This window comes from Tenrec ecaudatus, chromosome 12, assembly GCF_050624435.1.
Source record: "Tenrec ecaudatus isolate mTenEca1 chromosome 12, mTenEca1.hap1, whole genome shotgun sequence".
Lineage (NCBI taxonomy): Eukaryota > Metazoa > Chordata > Mammalia > Afrosoricida > Tenrecidae > Tenrec > Tenrec ecaudatus.
The window spans coordinates 124,191,259-124,214,557 of NC_134541.1; the positions used below are offsets into that span (position 1 = coordinate 124,191,259).

The following is a 23,299-nucleotide window of genomic DNA, read 5'->3' on the forward strand; positions in this document are numbered from 1 at the left end:
GCCTGGTGCTACTTGATACGGATGCTGAGGTTGGCTCTCCTCAGAAACTGTAGACACCACCACCTAGCTCACGGTACTAAGACGGAGGTCGCTGCAGGCCGGCCACAGCAGCCGAGGGAGGGGGATGAAAAGCACAGCCACACCACGGAGGCAGGGTTCACTCGCACACAGTGAGTACACGCACACACAGTGTGTACACGCACATGGGCCTTCAGCCAGCAGAAAACCACACTGGAGGCAGAGATGGTTCTGGAACTCATGCCCAGGGGAAACGGTTTAAGGGGAAAGCTGGTTGAGTCCAGAGACCCAAATCTAACCTCTGGTATTCATGGAAAGTCAAACAAGAACCAAGCAAAATTCACTTAGAAAAATGTGCAAATGGAAACCCTGAAAGCCCCCCAAAAATGTGAACAACAGGAAAACAAGTGCGCACAGGAGGGTGCGGCCCCATCAGAGGACGCTGTGAGACCATCAGCTCTACACATGAACAACAATACTTGTAAGTAAGGCCAAAGGACCTGGAGCCATTCTGGCACCGACTGAACTGCTGACTCCAACTCTTCCTCTGTGACCCCAGGCCTTCCTGGCTTTGGAGAAAAGCCTGCAGTGACTAAACAGAGCAGCAGCCAAAATATTCAACCTAAATATAATCAACAGGGGAAAAAAAATTACAGATTAGAGGGGGCATTCTAAACACAACGATGGCACTGACTCTTTGAAAACGCCGCTGCCGTGACTGTGCGGGCGTCCTGGTGGCCAGTGGTTGCACTCTGGGTCGCTAACCAGTCTCAGTAGCGTTGGCCAGTGGTTTCAACTGGTGAACAAAAAGGTGCTGCTCTGAAATGCCAGCCTCGACCTAAATCACAATCAAACAGTAATAGCTTGGACCCATCATCCAGGCCAGGAGAAAGACGAGGCTTTCTGATCCCACGACAAGTGACAGCCTTAGAAACCCACAGGCGAAGTCCTACTCTGTCCTCTAAGGCCTCTGTGAGTGGAAGCCCCCTTGCAGCAGTGCTAAATTTTGGGTAATTTTCTCCCTGCCATCTATCAAAGGAGGTTACGGAGATGTGACAACCAATTATCACACCAGACCCTTGCTTGTCTCCTGGATTGTTAAAAGCCCAGACAGGTTATCTTGGTCCAAGTGGGAACACGAGAGTGGAAACACAATCAGGCAATGAGAGCCAAAGGGCAGCTTGGGGCGGGGGGGGGGGGGGGGGGGGGAGGAGGACGACGACACACACCCAGGCCCAGAGGCAGGAAAGGAGCGGAAGCTGTGAGCAAGTGGGACCCCTGTGAGGACTGCCATCGGGGTCCCCATCCAGTGTGTATGAACTGCTGGACCAGAGAACTATCTGCTCTGTAGCATAAAACAATTCTTAATCATTGTTGTTTGAAAGTAGTCCGCCTATTAAATGATAGCATCTTAACAATAATAAACATCTTTGTTGTATTAATGTTGTTTTGGTTACGTAAGATCTTTCATTTTCCTATATAAGGAAGTTTCAAAAGAAAACTTTGTGTGTGTGGAAAATTTCCATTATCTTTCCATGCCGCTTGTCCAGAGACAAATCATTTACTGATCAAGTATCAAAGTGTACAGCTTTCAGTGCTTCAGGAAAACCAAAAGGAGAGGGAGAGAGTGAGGAGACAAATGTGGCAAAACTGGTGCCGTTAGGTGAGAATGCTGGAAAGCAAGGCTGTTACTTTGGGGAGCGAGGTGCACCGGGGCCACGCCAGGGTCCTCTCCACTGCCTCCTATGCATGTAAGGAAGACGGAAGAGAAGCGATGCCTTTGACTGTGGAGCTGGCGATGAAGCTTCACAGTAACACGGACTGCCAAAAATAACAAACAGATCTGCTTTGGGCAGAGTACAACCAGAATGTCCTCAGAGGCAAGAATGGAGCAACAGTGAGCAGCTGACTGACTGTAAGTCGCTCAAACTCAGAGTGGCAGTGTGGCCGGGCAGTGTGGCCTCACAGGAGGAGGAGAAAGCCTCAACTACTTAAATTAGCCACTTTCTAAAACATTTCAACTGGTGGGCTCCGGAGCTTCTTCTTATACTACTTATATTTTTAATGCGAAATTCATTATTTTAAAACTATGTCTAAAACATCCCTGAAATCTACGTGAAACCTGTTTTTTAATGTGAACCATTAAGACATAAAGTCCCCTTTAAAAAGACACCCAGCTCTTTCAGTGCCTTGGAAATGTTTGTATTTGAGAAAAAGTAATTTTAATAGCAGGAGTTCCTAATTTTCCCTAATTTGTACAGATGAACTGTCTTGCTTGCTTATACAGATCTGAAATGGATCAATAACCAATATAAATTTTATTTTATTGATGTATGAACTTTTTTCTTTGGGTCGTCCATATTTTTACATTTAAAATAAGAGAAGGGTCATCCTGCATTCAAGAAGTATGTCCAACTGATGTGGCCTTATCTGAATTCCACGGAAGTAGCAGGACTCCACTCCCCGAAAACAGACAGTTGTGTGACTCTGGACCCATGAATTTATCTCATGAGCCTCAGGTGGCAGCTGGCCTGCCAACAAGGGAGAGCCAGGCTGCCCCTCCCAGGATGCCCTCAGGGCCATACTCACTGTCATCCAGTGACACTTTCCTGGGCGGTGCGGCAGCACTGGGTTTCAGGTTGCGATAGTCTCGGGAGAGTGCGGAGATGAGGCTGGCGTGGTTGATGGAGCGCACAGGCCACTGCTGCTCGTTCTCTGGAAGGTTTGGCCAGGGAAGCAGCAGGATATTGGAGAGGGCCCGGCACACCAACACCTGAGCCTGGGAGAAACCACCGGAGGCATGCATGAAGGAGGTCAGAGTGAGCGACAGCAAGCAGAGCAGCCCCGGGGACTCAGGGGCTCGGCACCCACTGCACACTCTGAACTCAGGCCTCAGACTCCTTCAGGCAGGAAGAAAAGGGACTCAACACTAGCAGCCCTGGGCCCAAAACCATGGCTGCCAGGACTCTCACTGGCCCCTCGGCTTCTGAGCCCCTGGGAGGAGCTCCTGGGTACAAGGCTTTCAGCAGTCTCTGATGATCAGTGTGCCTGTGGCACCGGGTCAGCCACATGACCTTTACCTCCGAGGACCTCGGAATTCACTTCTGCAGCTGCTCCCCTGACCCCTCGATTTACTTGCTTGGTTTTACGTTTGCTCTCTAAGAGGATTCTATGAGACATGCTTGCCTAGAAACAATAACCCTAAAGAGACAGGGTCTCACACGGTGGTCCAATGACTGACCAGCTCTCAAAGGCTGTAAGTGGCATCTCTCTGGAATGAACTTTTTTTGTCTCACCTAGCAAACTGACTACTGGCATTATGAAGGGCGTGACAAGAGACCACTGGGGGCCGCACCGGTGCTTCAAACAGAAGAAATTCGGGTGGCTGGCAAGGCCTGTGAGCTCACTACACCTCAGGCCCCCTAGGTCTGAGCCTCCCCTCTCTGAGGATCCTGGGACAGGATGCCTGGGGCCTCACCTTGTCAGTCAGCCGCTGGGCAGAGGCATCAGTGATTCTGTTGAACACCTTCTGCACCGCAGGAATGCTGATCAGAAAGACTGGCCGCACTGTGGTGGCGAGTGAGACAAGCAAGTGGCACGCAGACAGCAGCAACTTGTCCTGGACCTGGGAAGGGAGAGGGCACGCAGTCACGGAAGAGCTCTGACGGTGTGGCTTGTGGTTGCCAATGGACCACCCAAGCAACACATGCTCTCAGACGTCTTTCCAGGCTGGCGCCCAGCAGAGAGGCCACAGCTCCCACCCTCAAAGCCAGGTCATGACCAGAGTGTCTCCCTGTCCAGTCACTAGACTGTTAAAAGTAAAAAAAAAAAATCCACCAAACTCACTGCCATCAAGTCAATGCTGGCTCTTAGCGACCCACTGTGGGTTTCCAAACTGTAACTGCTCCCGGGGGTAGAAAGCCCAGCATGTCTCCCGAGGAGCTGCTGGTGGTCACACACTGCTGACCACGCGGCCTCGCGCAGCCCCATGCGTAACCAACAGCACACTTCTCGGCCTATCGCTAAAAGTCCCCCCCCTTCACATAGCCGGGGTCCTTCCTTCACCTCACGCCTCTTGTGCAGACAAAGTCAAGACCTCTCCTGGCCCCTCCACCTGCTGCCATCACACAGGAGTCCCCATCCAGTCCCCACAACTTAGCAACCAAAGACAGAACTCAATGCCCATGCAGGACACCATAGCAGAGGCCTGTCCGCGGACTGGAAACCTGCATGACGATCTTGTGTGCTAGGGGAATTACCTAACGCACATGTTAACATTCGTGAATGGCAGCGTCTCAGAATTCTTAATGCCCCTCCCCCCCCCCCCCCGCAAAATCACGGAGGCAAACTCAAAATCTAGCAGTAAGTAGGTAAATCCTGGGAAACCAGCAACTCATAGGACACCACACACTGACAGCTACGGTTCTGTTTACGCGCGGCTTTGCGAAGAACTAGAAGTTTGTCAAACGTGGCACAGTGGCAATGAGCGGGCACAGGCCGTTTTCTCGGAGGGCAGCGTCACAGAATCTATCAAAGTTGACGTGGATATAAGCTTCCGCTCCACAAGTCCACTTGCAGGAATTCATCCTACAAACCCATTTAGCTTATTTGTATACAGATATACATAGAAAGAGGCTCACTATTGCCATATAAAAATTTTAAAAACCAAAATCCTGTCAGCAGGAAAACTAGCAGACATCCATACTACAAAGTACTGAATAATTTGAAGGAAAAAAAAAAGAAGTTGTTCTATCCATCTGAAAGTCTCCAAGGCATATTCATTTTGCTGAGCAAAAAGAGCTACCTTACCCCGCAGACCTGAAAAAAGGGAGGTGGCGGCGGGGTGTGCAAGAGCACAGTGTTGGTGGCCAGGCGGCAATTCCTTCACCCGGGGTTCAGCGACACTGGTTCCATTCTTTAAAAAGCATGAAGAACCCCCCCAGCCCCCGCAGTGGTCCCTTTGCATCTTGTTTCTTCTACCCTCCTCACAGTCTCGTCTTTGCGGACTATCTGGACTCGTACAGGTAATCTGTACAGACAGACAGTCTTTACCGTTAACAGTCATTCTTGAGCCAATTTGTCATTTCTCTCCAGGGTGAGCTCAGGTTACCACTGGAGACCCAGGTTTTGAGACAAGTGTCCTGGGGAGTCCTCGGGTCTGGCAGGTCTGGGAGTGGTTTGTGGTTTGTTTTAAAGGGATCTGAGCTTGATTGTTCCTCTACTCTCTCAGGGCCCATCTAGAAGCAGGAATGCACAGAGACCTTATCAAACAAACAGCACAATGGGGAGCCGTGCCTCTAACACAGCCATCAATGGGTACGCCTTCCTCAAGAAGCCCGCCCTCTTCAGTGGACGCCTGGTGAGAGGGGCACTTCGGGCACCCTCGAGAGATCCGCGTCCTGTGACTCTCTGTGGGCTTTGAGCTTTGAGAACGAGAGGAGGCCAGAAGGGCGGGGGCAGAGCTGGGGGTGGGGCGAGGTTTCCCAACAACATTTGGGTGGGACAGTCTTTGCTACCTTTGAAGATCGAGCAGGTGCACTGTGTGGTGGAGAACCATTCCTTGGAACCAATCTGCTGGCCTTTGCCGCACGCCTATGGTTTCCAATTTCCCTCTAACATCTTCACGACTGTCCTGTGAAAACCTGTCATGCGTACTTACAGCTTGGAAATGCCCCCAAACTGTTTCCATAACCTCCTGAGCTGACCTATTGGACCTGAATTTAATTGGCTCAGCAGATCCCCCTGGCAACCACGGCTGTCAAGAGACGGTGTTTGGGAAGGCCCCTTATTCGACTGTGTATGCATTCCTGAGGGGGAGTGGGGGGAGTCTGCGTGTGGCAACCAGGTCCCCAGCAGCCCTTCCTTGTGACCGCCTCTCAGTGTGGCCCTGCTAATCCCACCCTCTGTGTAGGGCCCACGGAGAAAAGCCTGACAGGATACTCAGCTGACTGCCGACAGCGCTCACCTTGGGAAGGAACATGTTCCGGAGGAAGGGATTAAATCATACCTGAACTTCTGGGCCTATCTAGTCAGGGTGCGCTCCATCTTCTTAAAGCGAGCACGTTTACATGAGGTTTAAAGAATGGATATGTGGATGGATGCGGGCACTGCTGAGCACTGCAGCCTGGCTGTGCTGTTTTGTTTTCACGAGAGTTGGGTATACCGACAAGAGAGGAGACAGATGTGCAGTGGGTGCAGTACCTTTGTGCTGATGAGAGGGGTGAGGGCATCCATGGTGGTAGAGACCAGTGAGACAAACTGCTGGGCGCTCTGTCGGTGCACTTCACTGTAGTACTGGGCTAGCCAGTGAGAGTACGCCTGGAGCGCAGCCAGGGACTGCGCATGCCTGAGGGAAGGAAGGCGACAAGGTGCCACGTGAACGGTTATCACAGCCAAAGACTGCAGAGAGAAGAATGCCATCCTCCGTGCATTTGCTGCCCCGGGACAGGAGCACGGATGTCACTCAGTTGCATACACATGCTCTAAAAATGAAGACCCCCATCATCTGACCATTGCCACCACTGCCCAGCACCCAGTCAATGTTGACTACTAGATCTGTTGAATCTGAAAAGACAGCAAGAGCACAAAAACAGGATCAGAGACCTCTTCATGGGAATATGTTGGCTTTGGATCTAGTAAAAATGTCACATCAGCAGGTGCAGACCAGGGTGGAGATAATTACCAGATATCACAGCTTGTAACTCAAGCTTTGAAGTAAGATTCTCAAGCTTCAGCTTCGATGGCACCATACACTGTGTCTAGCTAGAGGATAGCTAGACATACTTAACAGAAACCCAGTGGATTTTAATAAATTTTGTGCTGCCTCCAATGGGTAACAAAAACCTTAAAAGCTCCTGACAAAGGAGGCAGATGTTCACGGAGCTAACTAGCCACACATGCCAGTTCTTTATTCTTCCTTGATGATCAAATTGTCGAATGCAACCCTTCCTTCCGACTCAACCACCTTCTCCCAGCACTGTCTTACTTGCTGGCTCAGCAGGATTTGCTAGGACTGCCCTGGCCCAGGCCTGAAACAGACCATTACTCCCCAAGAGAGCCGGTTTCCTTTTTGTGGGGTGTGTATTTTAGAAACCAAGCCCTGGGTGTGAAGGGTCACACTGCTATTGTGTCACTGCTTCTGGGGCAGAACCAAGACACGGGCAATGCTGGTGTAGTGACAAAGGCAAAATGAAGGTGGCTGTTCCAGGAAAATTTGATTTACAAAAGCTGGGCTCAGGCCAGACAGGGAGCAGGTTATACAGTTTGCCAACCCTTGCTCTCTAGTCTGAAGTAAATCTTCTGATCAGTGTAATTTGGAGTCCAGTCTCTGCCCCTTCACCATTTAATCCTCTATCCCTTCCCCTCATTCCCAGCTCCTAATGGCTTCCAGTTGTCTCTAGGTTTTTCACAGTGCGGGTCCTGGTGTCTTGGTCGAAAATAAGCCAAGGTTCTTGTTCAGTGCTGAACCCAATGCCAGCCTGCTACCATCAGATTCTTGGGAAAAATGCTTTCTCAGGAGATCTTCTGCTCCCTGCCATCTCAATCACTGGTCTACATGACAAGACTCTTGGCATATTTCAGTCCCAACATGCTTGTCCTGCCTCATCTCCCACCCACCTCCCTAAGTGAGTGACCCTGCATCACGTCTGTGCCTTAGTTTGGTCCCTCTTTCTCCCTGGGGAGCCCATTCCACACAGCTTCCAGCCTCGTTCTCATTTGTTCCAACCACCCGACCTCAAGATAAACAGAATCAACCTTGTTCTCTTCCTAGATTTTGCTTGAGACGGTAAAAACACCAACCGCTTTACTTACACATCAATGAGGTCTGGTTTCAGTACTGATGGCACAGCCGTCTCGATGTTGTACAGTTTTATCTGAGATCCATACAGAGTGACTTTGACCAACCTGTTGGCGAAGAAGTGAGTCAGAAAGAGTACCCAGCCTACAGACTGAAATAGACAAGATGGATACAGTACCAAAGAAAACCCAAGGACAGACCAGAATGATGTTTTCATATTAAAAAAAAAAAATCCAGACCTTCAAGTTTATTCCAAGGAAATAATCTAAGATGTCCATACATATTTTTTACAAGACCATAAATTAAATGATTATTTATCACATTGAAACAATGGAAAACAACACAAACCGCCATCACAGAAGAGGTGATACAATGCAGTCAATGAAACCATGGCTAGAGGACATTTAAGGATAAAGATCTCACATATCTGTGGCATGAAAAGGCTGTTCTCTCTTTCTATATATATGTATACATACTTGTATATGCATATGTAGAGAAAGGAGAGAAGAATGTATCCCAATTTTATTATAAAAATGTGTGTCCTTACAGAAAAAAGCCTGGGAAAATGTTCAACAAAGCATGCGTACTGGTTATCATTGGCTGTGGGGTAGGACAGAGTGGGTAGATTAGAGGGGTGGATTATAGATTTTTTTTTCCATTTAAAATGTTCAATGTAGCCAAGTTGTAGATAATGAATATATTATACACTTGAGTATAAACTATTTTTAAATCAAGCCGCCATTTTTCAAATCATTGACATAAATTGTCCTATAAAATCTATAATGCCCGAACCGTCTTGGCTACTTTTTCCTAACTTTAAGCAAATGTTTAGAATGCGTATACGAGGTCAAGTCAGAAGGGATTGCCACACATCACAGATGCCTCCATTAAACACAAACACCAGGAGGTGAGCTACTGTTCCTAACACACCCTCCCATCAAGATCTAGACACTTTGACCATGGTGTTTCCATCTCCTAACCCTTTCCAGAAGAATCTGCTCCGTTCAGTTCATGCCACATCGAACGGCAGTTTCCACATCCTGGAAGAACTCTAAAACGTGTGTTCCTTCAGAAAGTTCGTGAGTTTAGGGAAGAGAGAAAGTCTGAAGGAAGAATGATTAGGCTGAGATGGGTGGGCAGAGGTTCCCACCAAAATCCTCACTGGACAGCCTTTCCTGATGGAACAGGTGTAGCATCGTGAATTTCCTCAGCACAAACTTCCTGGCTTTTTCTCCTGGGTGCATGCCCTTTTCAAATTTCTTAAACCGTCTTGAAAATAAGTCCTCATAAGCATCATGTGTTCTTCAAGAAAATCTATCAAGCTCACTCCTCAGGAATGCGCAAAGCAGGGGCCATCACCTACTGCACTGCCCTCTCAGCCTTGGACTTAACTGGCCAGCAGACGGCCTCAGAAGTCACTCTGTGCACTGCCGCTTTGGGTGCAGGCGCCCTCGTGGGATTAAGACCGACGCACGGCTGAGAGAACGGGGCCGCAGTCACCCACTGACCACAGAGACATGTTTACATGCGTTTTGCCCAGGGTAAGCCTGGGCAGTCCGAGCCAGTAGCAATACTTATTGACACCCTCTGATGAGAAAGCAAAGACAGAAATGTTCACTAGGGAATCTCGGAGGCAGTTAAACAAGTTTTTCCTGCGCATTTCTCTCAACTTTTCTTGATGGAGCATAGGGCCCGGGAAGAGAGAAACAATGCTGACTGAGATTTTTAAACTGCAAATACTATTCTTCCAAAACCAGGCTGTGGAGACCACTAGCTGGTCAGGGGCTCACTGTATGCAGATGAGTGTTAAATTAGGGAACAATCAGCTCTGCTGGGAAAGAGAACATGCTTCTCCCGTTGTACAGGAAGCATTGTGAGTGAAAGGGGAAGAAAAGAACCCTGAGCCTTGGCTACCTTTCCGCAGTGTCACCTCTGCCAGGACCCCGAGGAGCAGGCTGCCGGGGAGAACAGCGTGGGTGTCACTCCCTCAATCCAGCAGAGCAGAGGATCTCAACACCCTGGACCTAACTCCAGGTATGAGGAATGTTCTGGAAATCTCATCTCTGAGAAGGTTCCAGAGGACTCTGGGCCACTGTCTGGAGCAAACAGGACTTTATTCCTAGTCAGAAACCACAGGCTTGAGGCACGCACTGTGTAACAGCAGGGGCACAAGCAGGAAGGGGCCCGCCCAGTTACTCCAGGGTCAAAGAGCGGAGGGCTCTCGATCTCAGGCTCTAGGCTGTAGTGATGAGTAGCAATCAAAACAGTTTATCTCAGAAGAACCACAGCAATGTTGTGCATTGCTTTCTAACATTGTATCTGTTAACAGAGATCTATGTTCAGTGGGCTTTGCTTTGTGTTACTCTAAGTACAAACACTGCTAATCACAGCGGCTACCAGGACCACGCAGCCATAACACAACGCCTCATCAACTTGATTCTAGAGGCAGACAAAACAGTGAAGTGATCATGCTGAGCTACGGACTTAAGCAGCCCAGAAAGAGATTTCAGGCTTTATAAAAGAATGTTTCCAGGTCTCTAATAAATAACATCACTGCAGAGTTGAGATTAGTCATACGTTGTTTAAGGGGGGTAGATGTCGAGCATGGAGGAACGGGCAAAGCAGACCCAGGAAGTTAAAGGCACTTACGTGTGGAAAAAGCACTGGAAACCAGCAAGCTGGCTGAAACCATGCATTGCCCCTCCGAAGCTGTGTGACCTCAAACAAGGGAGCTCTCGGCTCCTCAGTGAGAAACATCAGAACAGCCTCTCCAAGTAGAGAGCCAAGTGAAAACACACCAAAGCATTTTGGAGTGCTTCAGAACGCTTACTGGGCACAACTTGTGTTATTCACCCGGCTCTTAAAGGGTTCATCTAAAAGGCTTAGTGATCTGAAACAAAGGTCAGAGTAAAATCTGGTATGCCAGGAGCGAGGCTCTTAGGGGCTTGTTGCTACACCCTCTGCTCCCAGTGTCAAGCAGCACATCATCTTGGCCGGGGCTGGATCCACATGCACTCGGTTCTAGCCTTCACAACTCCATGCTTATCCTGAAATGGCCAGAGCCTCTGATCGCCAACACCCAATGTTGGTTTTGTTGAGAACAGACCCAGCAGCAATATCTATGTGTCATTTAGTGAACTGATCACCCCTGCAAATCCCGTAACCATTCCCAGTCTCTTCCCCACAACGTGCCTCGTGCACACCTGTGCCATTTGGCTGCCGGCTTGTATAGTGTGTGTTCTATTGTGAGAAAAGCCATGACAGTGAGCTCACCTGACCTCGTGTCCTTAGAGCTATCTACAAGATCATCAGTAACAGATGGACGGCTTACACGTACAGAGTGCTTTGCTATGCACTATGCACGATGCCAAGTGCCTTATCTTCATTTAATTCTCACACGAACCTAAAAGACCGCCACTCCATTTCACAGCTAAGGGATGTGGGGGTCTGTCCACATCAGCCACGCGTGGCAGGGGCCAGGTTTAACCAGTGCCGCCTTGAAAGGCTGGCCTGCCCCTCATACTAGGTCAAACCAAGCCCCGAAGAGGAAGGGCGCCGTGATGTAACTGTCGGCCTACCTTTCCACGACGGTGAGGGCATCATTGAACCTCGCAGCAAACACATCTCCGATGAAGTACTCAGCCAAGCGGCCCACGGCCTGCAGCAATGAGCTCAAATCCCTCAGGGAACAGTGCAGTCGCCGGCAGTCATTCTCCGCTGTGATGTTCAACCTGTGTCCTGGAACATAACCCCTCACAGTTTTTCACAGGAAGAACATGCTTCAGTTACCACTACAGATAACAGCTTAGCCAGATAAGCGCCACTACCTAATAACCTGTCTGATTTCTCAAAACAAAGCACACAGGCTGCTTGCTTCCCAGTACTGAGCAGGGCAACTCCACAGCCAGTGGGCTGGCCAGAGTGGAGAAGGGGGACAGGTGGCCAGAGGCATGCTCACCGGCTGAGCACTGACTCCTCTCTGCACTGTGAGGTACTGACACTGCCAAGTTCACACCGGAGGAAGTACACGTTGCCTGGCTCCCATGGGATTTCTGGGCAGCGCAGGAAGGCTAAGGCGATGTGACTCCAAGCTTACTGCCTTTCCCACATGACCCTCATCCTGAATGAAAGGCCCATGGGCTGACCGGCACGACTCAGCCCTGCTGGGGGGGCAAAGGGGGAATGGGAGTAGTCTCAGCAACCCACCTCACAAGATTTTTCGGTAGCATGGCATAGAATTGGGGGTCACGACTTAAAGAGTCAGAAGGCATACTCAACAGCCACTTCCTGGCTCGGTGTCTCATTTAAACTTCTTAAAGTTTGTTTTCTTGGCTATCAAATGGGAAAACTGCCACTTTTTAATTTACGGGACTACAGTTAAGGTTAAATTAAAATACATAAACCCCTTTAAGCTGGACCATGTTATTCAAGGGCAGCAGTCATTACAAATGAAGAGCTGGTGATTTTCTCGCCTGAAGCACTCTGACTTTTTACTGTAATTCCTTCAATCAAGACAGGGAGGATGCCAAAATGCAAAACAATTCCAAATTTCCAAAACAAATTTCAGTTCCCCTTCCAGAAGACAGAAGACTGACCTCTAGGATTGGTATCAAGTCCTCCTCAGTGTTAAACAGGGCCTAGATGAGCCTGCAGCACAATGAGTGACGTGGAGGCAGTAAGGTCAAACCACAGCCTGTGCGCGCCCACAACCTCCACCCCACCCCCACCCCCTTGAAGCTTCCAGGCCAGTTGCCTCCTGGGCCGTACTTCAGGGTTTGTTATCTCTTGCTGGGCTTCCTCCCACAGAGCTCTGCAGCCACCTTTGGAGATCCCAGATCGGAGCACCCAGTGCTACACCCTGCAGGGGCTCTCTGGGTACAAAGGGAAAGCCCAGGCTCCCCAGCACCAACGATTAGGCCTCTTACGACTTCTCCACCTAGTGTTCCACTGTTTCATCTGGACCACTGAGAAGTCACTGCCAGATGCTTCTAGTCACTCTCCAAAGCTGTCTTCTTGGCCTGACCCGCTGTCACTTTGTTACACTGTCTTCCTGGGCAACCCTTGCAAGCCCCTTCATGTCCTCCAGACCCACAGAAGCACCATTTCTTCTGTGAAGTGTCCTTCCCCCTCTTCCCCCAGCAGAGGGCGGCTGCTTCCCTCAGGCTTGGGAATGTGCACAGAGAGAGAGCAAAGATGTGGGGCATCACAGGGCCTCCTTGGTGAGGGGGCTAGGCACATTGCAGCCCCCAGCACAGGGCCTTGGGAGGGAGTGGGTGACCGTAGCGTATGTATGCATGGCTAGATATCATCGGGCAGACCGCCAACTAGAGCAGGCTGGGACTTCGTTTCCTCATATTGCCGCCTGTGGGCATGCTCACTGGTAGTGCTTACGGATGGACACAAATAAGCACCACTTGTGAAGGGAAACTGGCCTCATCACCCGGGGAGAAAGTGGTGGCTCAAGCTACAAGTTGAATACCTCTGCCCTTAGACCAGCCTCCTGGTGCTGAGGCTGGGCACAGTCACATGCCACCAAAAAAATGTGAGAACAAAAGGAAGGGGCAACTTGGGAAGAGATGTGAAAAGGAGCCAGTGACAAAGGCCGGCTTCCCCCTGCCCCCAAATGTCCTTCTTCCTGTGGCCCACAAAGAAAGCAACGTCTTGGTGCAGAAAGCAGAAACCCAGCTTCCGAGAAGCCACAAGGAGCTGCCAGAGGGGGTTCCTGCCCAGCTCCTCAAGTCAGAGAGCAAGAGGTGGCCAGCCCACACGGTCAAGAGAGCCCTGTCCTGCAGGAGGGGCAGTGCCTCTGTGGGCCATGCAGGACAGGCTCGCGTGTGCCACAATCACAAGCCTGGGGGGCCTCGAAGGGATGGTCCTATCACGGCTTTGTAAGCAGACCCCGTGCTTCCATTCTAAAACCTGTGGTTCCTTGGCATGCCGAGCAAACAAACGGTGGGGTTAGGTGAGAAACACTGTCTGGAATTGACTTTAAAGGTAGTGTCAGCTGTTTCTTTCCAAGAGCACTGTCATTGGGTCATGGGACCACCATCAACTCTGCCTTCCTCACCTGCAGCTCACCGCACGCCAAGCTCCAGCTGGACCATTCGTTTTCCACACAGTCACTGTACTAAATACCAGAAGTAGACACCCAACTTCTGAAACGTTTGAAGCAAAAGGAAGTACTGTGGTTCTCTTTTTAAAACCACAACCTAAAACAGAACACTCGTAACTCAGGTTTCCGTTTTCATGTAAGCGCCTGTTAGCAGTTATGGTCAGCGCCCTCACGGCTTTCCTGACCCAGATCCTGCCTTGGGGCTCCTGTGCAGCCACACGTCATCTGATGGGTGAGCCCACCTGGCTCCTGCCCTTTAGCCTCTTCCCTCCCCATCCAGTGAGCAGAGATGCCCAATCCCTCTGGAGGGAGTCTTTCCATCCTTGGAAAGAAACAGGAAAAACCTGCCTGCCTCTGATTCCTCCCCAATCCTACCCACTGCGGGGCGAACACAGAGCCACGCCAAAGCCTGCTGATTCATGACAGCCTTGGGGAGATGTCAACACACTGAGGACATCCCTCCTAATAGCCTCTGGGAGCCCCTGCCCCGTCCCCCATCACCTTCCTTCTGAGAATCCTTGCCATGCCAATGACTCTCCTCCCCCAAGTACCCAGCACAGAAACCAGTGTGGGGTTGCTGTGCTTGGGTTTTATACTACTGGCTTCAGAAACCCAAACGCACTGCCATGGGAGCAGATTCTGACACTTACTGACCCTGTAGGACAAGGTAGAATGGCCCCTGTGTGTTTCCGAGGCTCTCAGTCTATACGGGAGTGGAAAGGCTCGTCTTTCCCCCACAAACGGCCAGTTTCGCGCTGTGAACCTTGCAGCTAACAGCCCAGTGGGTGAGTCACTATGCCGCCAGTGCGTGCCAGTGGCTAGACCATGTGAAACTGCTGGTAGGTGAGCATTTCTGACTGCACAAAGCTGCAGGTCATAGAGTTCAACATAAGATACATAAGCATCTGAAGTCCATGTTGGTCAAAACCACAGCAGGTTCTGTCTTGCTCCATCTGCCCAGGAGACAACACACAGCCATATGCACTTCAATCGAGGCTCCTCTTGCCCCCTTACAGCCTAACATCATCTACCATCACTACCACTGTGGCAGTTCCATAATCTCCTGTCAACTTGAAGAAGGGACAATGTCAATCAGGTCATAGCCAACGAGGCCAATGTGTGGGCATGGCCTTCTCCTAAGGATTCTGGCAACTCCGGTCCTCCTCCCTGAACATAGGACACACACTCTCCCTGCGAGACATTCCTGTGTACAAGCCACATGGTACTACACTAACAGAGCAAGAGCCCGAGAGCTGGAGGAGCTATGGAGACTCACACCAACGCTAAGATGCGTCCACTGCCACTGGACCCATAAGACTTTCCACCCACTGGCCTGTGGGCTTCCTGCATTCAGCGCCATTGCATATGTTGCATGAGTCTAAAGTGGAATTCAGAGACTGGTATCAGATAGACAGGCTAATATCAGACATATGGACTTGATCTGGACTGGGCTGGGCTGCTTTATTAATATACAATTACTCTTTATAGAAAGCTCTTTCTCATACACATAAAGAGTGCCTCTGGGTTTGTTTCTCTAGTCAACCCTGACTAACACAACCACAAAACCATGCCGGGCAGCGACTTCACTAGAGAGGTGCGCCCTTGTGAAGAGCGACTCAACCCGACCCTGCAGAAGCTCTGCAGAGCGGATCTTCAGGTAAGAATGCCACTGGAGGATTCAGCGTGAGCAAGGAACATGGCGGCGCTGAAAGAAGCCCAGCTTGCATAAACCTAGTCACCCTGAGGCCCTCACTCAGGTGCTCGCTGACGAACAGCTGGCTGGGAACGCGTCCACGTTAGCATAATTCACTCCTCCTTTTTGGAGGGGAAAGGGTGAGGGAAGAGAGGAGTGAAGGAGGGCAAACAAGACGTAATTGAGCCCAAACCACATAAGCGCAAATCGCGTCCATCGTGCAGCTGTAGAAGGCTTGTACAGCCAACTGGGATAGTTAAAGGGACAGCTACTCAGAGCAGAAATACTGCCTCAGGGAGGGCAGATAAGAACAATGGACACCTCAGGGTGAAGGCGAGAGGCTGTGTAAGAGGAGCAGCAAACGACTAGTCAGAGGATTTCTTAATCCACAGAAAGTAGGGCAGACAGACAGCAAGAGCAAAGATGCCCTCCCAGGAGCAGGAGAGGGACCAAAGTGGCACCACAGCACCTCACTGTCTGCAGCGGGACTGGAGCACACTGGTGGGCAAGCACAGAAGCGTCTGCTTGAAGCCTCCGCCCACCGAAAACCGCCCTGTAGGCTTGGCTGCTGGCCCAAAACGAACACCAAATGGTTGCAGGCGGCCAGGCCAGCTACACTGGCTCCGAGGCAACCTAGAAACGACAGGCAAGGCTGGAGGGTAAATTCAACTGCCAAGAAGGGACCATAACACACGCGGGGAGAAGCCCACACAACCGCTGGTACGAGGCAGGGAGGCTGACCAATAATACATGGGAACCAGGAACAAATTGCCCTCAGAGTTTCCATTTAATAACCTTTACATTGGAAAATTGGCTTCTGAGCTACCGGAGCGGGTGGGCACTCTGTCAAGGCTAAAAGAACTCGTTTTAAAAAGAAAGTATTTTTCTCCCAGAGGTTTGGCCCATGGACCGTGCGTGCGCTGAGGGCTGATGCTAGGGACTCGATCTGTAAGCGATCTGGAGGAGTCCAGCGCACTCACCGGGCTTCATTTAAGGGGAACTGGAAGAGAAGTTCTCAGGGACGTTCCATCGCAGGGGACACTTCAGGTCCCCTGCAGACTCCCCCCGGAAGAGAGACTCCTCACAGAGGAAGCAAGGCACAACCAATACCTGAAGGAAAGCTAGGGACGTCCCTGTTCTAATTTGGAGGGGGAGGAGGGGAGGTTGGCATAGGATCCATTTTGCTAACCCAAGGATGATGGCCAGGGTTCTGAGCATACTCTAATTTCAACAGTCCTCTTTCCACCCAAGAACAGATTCTAGAAACACTGCCTATCCTATTTGTACAAAGTTCTGAGTGTATTTTACAAGCAGCAAGTTTGCTTTACTTAACAATTGGTCTTGTAAAAGCATTCTCACCGAGCTATAGAACCAGGGCCAACATGTGGGGCACACTAAGTTCTACCAGACCCACTGGACGAGTTAGAAGCTAGTTGGGAACAAGCTGCCATAGACAACCAGGAAGGGCAGGCTCAGCAAGGGCCTCTTCCCTGCCACGAACAGCAGGCTGGGCCACTCTCTGGGCAGCCCTATGCTAGGCTGAAACCACGGTGATATGGAGGGGCTTCAAACCGTTCCTGGAAACAATGCCATTATTCCACAAACAGACAGAGTAGTGCCCACGAGTCGGGCTGCTAACCACAAGGTCTGCGGTTTGAAACCACCAGTTCCTCCGAGGGATAAAGACGGGGTTCTCACTTCCGTGAGTATTTACACAGTCTCAGGAACTCCCAGGGCAGCTCCGACACTGTAAAGAAAGGGGGCAGTGGAGGCGTGCCATGGCCCGTGTTTGCAAGCACAATATTCAGCAACACCAATGTCTAGTTATAGTTCACTCCACCCTTTTACGGCTCCCCATCACGTCAGGCTGGCATTAGCACGAACAAGCTATGCGACCGGGCTGAGCCGGCCTCTCTGAGCCTCACTTTCTGCCTCTGTCAAATAGTAGTAATGAGTAATAGTACTTAGGAGTCCTGGTACTGCTTGCGTGCTGGGCTAACTGAATGGTCAGCAGTTCGAAACCACCCATGACTCCACAGAAGAAAAATGACATTCTGAGACGCCCACGGGGATGATTCTACTACGAGGAGAACCGACTTGAAGGCAATGAGTGCTGTTGGTTCTGCAGTTAACAGGCTCACATCACCCAGGACAATCCAGAGACACTGCACCCTGTGCCTGGCGGTCATTACTGAACACTTTAGAAATGGAAATGATGGGGTGTGTGGAGTGGATCCTCAAAGGTAATTGGACATCCCCCTACAGAAGGGTCTCGGAGAGGAGACTAGCCAGTCAGAGTGCAGTATAGCACCGATGAAACATACAACTTTCCTCTGGTTCTTTAATGCTTCTCTCTCGCCCGCCCCCCCCTATCATGACCGCAATTCTACCTTACAAATCCAGCTAGACCAGAGGATGTACATTGGTACAGATAGGAACTGGAAACACAGGGAATCCAGGACAGATGAACCCCTCAGAGCCAATAATGAGAGTAGAGAAACAAGGAGGGTAAGGGGAAGGTGGGGCAGAAAGGGGGAACCAATCACAATGATCTTCATATAACCCCCTCCCTGGGGGACAAACAGAGGAGTGGGTGAAGGGAGACTTTGGACAGTGTAAGACATGACAAAATAATAATAATTTATAAATTATCAAGGGTTCAGGAGGGAGGGGAAAAATGAAGAGATGATACCAAGGACTCAAGTAGAAAGAAAATGTTTTTAAAATGATGATGGCAACAAATGTGCTTGATACAATGGATGGATATATGGATTGTGATGAGTTATACGGTCCCCCAATAAAATGTTTTTTAAAAAATGGAAATGATGGTCCTTATTACCGTAAACAACAGCAAAACGCTAACCCTCAGCTCCACACAGGTGAAGCTTGCCAAGGGCCAGTCAGGCCTTCCCAAGTAGCACACCTAGCCCCGCTGGCCCGCCTGGGCACTGCTCCTGGGCCCTTCTGATTCCAAAAACCGAGGGGAAAAGAGTACAGCACAGGCAGCCACAGCGGTTTGTCTGTTTGTCTTCCCTGGCTTATTTACCAGTTTAAAGGACACAGGGAAACACAGTGGACCCCTGAAGACGGGTTTGCACTACGCCTGCTTGCTGGTGCGAAGATTTCTTTTAAGCAGGTTTGGCTCTGCGGTGCCGATAGGGCTCTGATGAACCCCAAGGATCCCATAGGAAGTGCTTCTAATGGTGCTGGAAGTATTCCCAAGTCACAGCCAAAGAGTCCTGGCATTGCAAAAAGCTGGGTGCTCGGGGGGTTCCTAGACTGGGGTATGCAGTTGCCCACCACTTCAAGATGCATCAATCCAGACCAGAAGCTCCATTGTAAAAAGAAAGCCCACGAGGCCACCGCTGCAGCTATGCTGGGAGGCAGAAAACACCGTGCTTTCGGCGAAATCTCTTTTACCTCCTATTGAAAATGCCGCTTGTAGAATACATGCGACATACAAAATCGGGGTTAACGTTAACGTTGTGCTGTTAGCAGATCAACCATTGCCTTTTTAAGTCAAGTTTGCAGGGAACCAAGTGACACAGATTTTCAGGAGCAAAAGGGGTCAGTGTCCCCACCTCTACATGGTTCAAGAGCCAACTGTCTTCTAATTGCTGGGATCGTTCATAAATCTTACCACTGAGCTCCAAATTACGTAGCTTATTTCTCCCCTCTCTGACGCGCTTTAAAACGCATGTAGAATATAACCTCATTTTTTCCCTCCCCCACAACTCCTGGACACCTTACAACACCTTGTTTTGTGCCTGTTTGAAAGTAGGGAGGGGCGGAGGGTGAGGCAGCAGCAGAGAAACCATGTTTTGACAGCAAAGATGGCAGTTAATTCAGTATTAGTCCAAAATTTTCTTTTAAAGTTAGATTAGAAAATAAAAACCAGTTTACCTGACCCTGAAGTAACTATAAATTGCTGTAACCCCAGATAAACTTCTAAATTGTCCTGAAGAACTGGGAACTGAAAAGAAACAAAGGGTTTTTTAAAAATAAAAATGCAAGTTTTAACATTTTAACATTAAAGTAGCTCAAGTACCTATCAGGGGAGAGGATGGGGACTGGCCCTTTCCTCCGGGGTCATCACTTGGCAGCTAGGAGCTGTCTCCCACCATCACCAGTTTCTACAACTGAGACCACCAGTTAATATTTACAGTAATAAAACAACTAACAAATCTGATACTTTTTTAAAGCATAAGATGCTGAAGGGAACGTTTCCATTCCAAACACAGGAAATCAAACCCCAAACAACTGTATTTTCTGAAGCTCTGAGATGGGCCATGTCTCCTACAAGTCCTAGGGGAATCAGTCAGCGAGAGACCGATCAGCCTTCTTAAAGGGCATGGCACAGTGAGCGCCAAGCCGCCTCACCCTGAAGCCCCTTGCCCTTTTCTCTAAGTTACTACACTCGCCAACGCCCTGGATTAGGATCAAAATAAGACTTCAGTGCAACACACAGGACCCTAAAAAAGGCCGACGGCACAGTGAAAGGGCACTTTCCCGTGACAGAAAACACAAAACTACAGCTGGGTTGCAGAACGCAAGGACGGACCCCAGCAACTTCTCTTGTCCTTGAAGAAGAGACAGACTTGAGGACATCTCCTTGGCAGGAAGGAGTCCTTAGGAATAAAGAGGCCTGCGCTTCAGACACAGGCAGCGGGAAGCAGCAATCTGCTGGAGCCGCCCTCGGAAGGCTACCCTTCAGGACTGTCACGTGGATAAAGAGCATTTCCTCTAGTAAGCCTGGGAGCGGCTGGGAAGGCACTGAAGCATTAGTACAGGAGCGCTCACACCCTAGCTGTGATTTGGGGAAAGGGAAACAGAGCTTATAAACATTGGACGTAAAATATTTTTCGACAAGAGGCCTTTCTCGGCGTGTTGCGTGCACTGGGCAAGAACTGTTCTTACTCCCCCCGCTCCCGAGCTCCGTTACCAGTGTTGAGAAAGCGTGGGTGGGCAGCAGCTCCATCACTTTGGCCACCACCTCCAAGCTCTGGCGCAGGTATCGCTGCCACTCGGTCTGCTGCTGCAGGGGAAGCACAGGGAGGGGGGGGTGTGTGTCAGCTCTCCACGTGGCAGCATCACCTGCCAGTCTGGCAGACACCCTCAGACACATCATTTGGAAGAAACAGAAAATGATGGAATCGGGTTATTTGATACTCTGAGAAGGCCAAGCTAGAATAGTTTCTACAGCTCAGTTCACAAAACAGTGATTGTCACAGTAAGCAAATCATCAGAACACTGTTTCCCTGGAATCATAGGAAGAGAGAGAAGAGCCACTTGCTAGATGCTTCAAGGTCTCCGACAGAGACTGGTCCCCACTACCTTCCGAATCAGGCCCTGGTATATTCCCGGAAGTCTCCCTGATTAAACTAGTGCTACTCACCCTGTGGGCCGCAAACAGGTCCATCTGTCACTATGGGTCGGCAGTGGGTTTGGTTTGTGAATGGTTTTTAAAAAGGTCAATTGGGGTTGACAGTGACCTTAAAGACATTCTCCTTAATAATGTTGGGTGTCAATAAATTCGAGACTGATTTTTAAAGATAGCAGTTCACAAGTTAATCAAGACAGATTTCATGTCATTCTAGCCTTATCGGTGACGTATCTCTATCCAATTATTTCCACTAGTATACATCAAGCTTTAATTTGCTGCCTGCGTACAAGGGGAAAGCTCTCCTTAAACCACTTCCCACTGTGCATAAGGTTTCTCTACGAGTAGGTATGAACACCTGTGACACCGTTTTCAGTTAATGAGACCAATGAGACGAAATAAAATGTTCTAATGTATAACTCCAACCTTAATACAATGGCTGCATGTCTCCAGAGTCGAGGGACGACAGACTCCCAGTGTCAGTTCTGAGTCAGCCCACCTCCCCGTGACAACAAGTGAAGGGGACCAGAGCATGCCACGTACATCATCATCCAGGGTCTCATCATCCAGCTCTTCCAACTGGGCCTGGTTGTATCTGAACTGGATTCTATTCAACACCTCCGTGAGCAAGAGCACCAGCGCATCTTCGTACCTAGACGGTGGGATGAAACAATCGAAAGGTGGTTTTTTGCTTAGTATTTCGAAACAGCCCCCTGTATCATGAAGGGAATGGCTTCCATGTTAGGATTCCCAGCTTAGCAGCATCGAGGCTCCTAGTGCGTATTTTCCATAAAATGGGCACGTGTACACGTGTGAGTGGGGCGGAAGTAAGGGGTATTTCTCCAAGTATATACCCAGCATTACATCTACTTAGTGGGTTAACTCTTTTGGTGTTAAGTCTTTCTTTGTCTTAACTATTACCATTCCAGGTCTCTTCTAGGGCCACTCTTTTGGCACGGGCACAGAAAATCTTTTCCGCTTTCACTGTCAACCTGTTTTGTGTCTTTGAATCTAAAGGGAGTCTTCGATAGACAATACGTATTTGGACAAAGTCAGTCCTAAGACTAAGAGTCGTAATGGAGGTTCGACTATTCATCAAACTGGTAACTTCTGGTGAGGGGAAATCACAGGTTCAAAACCTCGATTTAGTAGGCTTTACAGAAGTTAAGATTAAACATTTATGTCTGGCGAGTGTATTTCTCATTTGTTCAGGTGGAAATTACTTAAGTACCAGAAGTTTCAAGTTCACCACTGCTATGGGAATTGTTATCATGCTGAGCTAAAATCAAACGGAACACATCTGTGACAAGAGCTGGAGAAGCTCAACATCATCAGTTAGAACAAGGCGAGGAGCTGACTGCTGACTAGACCAACATTTGCACACACGCAAGTTCACACTGAAGAATATTAAAACTAGTCCATGCGTCAAAGTACAACCTTGCGTATATCCCACATGAAGGCATCTTGAACCTAGCAAACGTCAACAGGGATGCAGTCCACACTAATGGCAGTTACAGCAGATGAGCTGTGGGGTGCTTAAGGGCATCACACGTGAAGAAACCACAAGGCTCTTCAGAAAACCATGAAGAAAGCAAGACCATATACATGTCAAGAGAGCCTCTGAAACTTGCTCTTAAACACAGAGACGCTAGTGTGACCGGAAGAAAAGATGAAATAGCAGAACTGAACAAAAAACTTCACCAGGTAGCTCAAGAAGGCAAAATAAAGTATTTTAGTGTAAAGATCTAGCATTAGAAAACCAGAAGCCAAGAGACACATTAGGAATCCCTCAACCCGAAAGAACTGAAGGAAAAACTCAAGCCCTGAGTGGTAATACCGAAGCATTCCATGAGCAAAATGTTCCCTGGAAGCACCCACACAAGATGAAAGGAATGCACAGAGTCACCATGCCAAAAACAAGTGGTCGCTGTCTGTGAAACAAATCCACAGAAACTCACAGCTATAAGAGAGAGTTCTCTATAAAGGGTAAGTGCCCATCAAGAAAACATCCCAACCCAGTGCTGCCCAAGCCCACAAGTCCAACATTAGCCCATCTGTCCGACACCAATCCACACAGTCCTCCTCCATCTCACAAAACAGAATCAATGATGCCAACTGCAGGAGGAAAGCTGAGTCAGTGACCATGTAAGCATCTCAGCGTTGGCAGGGGTCTCCACACGGCTGCTCCAGCACCCAGGGCTGCACTGGGGGAGGTCCATGCTGCTTCTCCTTGGGGAGGTCTTGCAGGAAGTGAGCCTTGCCAGCTAAAGCTGGGAACTGGCTAAGGCAGCTACACCC

At 49.5% G+C, this 23,299-nt stretch overlaps 1 protein-coding gene across 1 annotated transcript in view; it reads right to left on the reverse strand.

The window, feature by feature from the left end:
* XPO6 (exportin 6) overlaps positions 1 to 23,299 on the reverse strand; it is a 118,091-nt gene that overhangs the window by 10,414 nt on the left and 84,378 nt on the right. Inside the window, exons 10-17 of the mRNA XM_075564656.1 lie at positions 21,545 to 21,653; positions 20,564 to 20,656; positions 19,525 to 19,594; positions 11,395 to 11,554; positions 7,831 to 7,923; positions 6,220 to 6,364; positions 3,497 to 3,643; positions 2,608 to 2,797 (exon numbers count right to left, since the gene is read on the reverse strand). Coding sequence (XP_075420771.1) covers positions 2,608 to 2,797; positions 3,497 to 3,643; positions 6,220 to 6,364; positions 7,831 to 7,923; positions 11,395 to 11,554; positions 19,525 to 19,594; positions 20,564 to 20,656; positions 21,545 to 21,653 — 1,007 coding nt within the window. The remainder of the gene's footprint in view (positions 1 to 2,607; positions 2,798 to 3,496; positions 3,644 to 6,219; positions 6,365 to 7,830; positions 7,924 to 11,394; positions 11,555 to 19,524; positions 19,595 to 20,563; positions 20,657 to 21,544; positions 21,654 to 23,299) is intronic.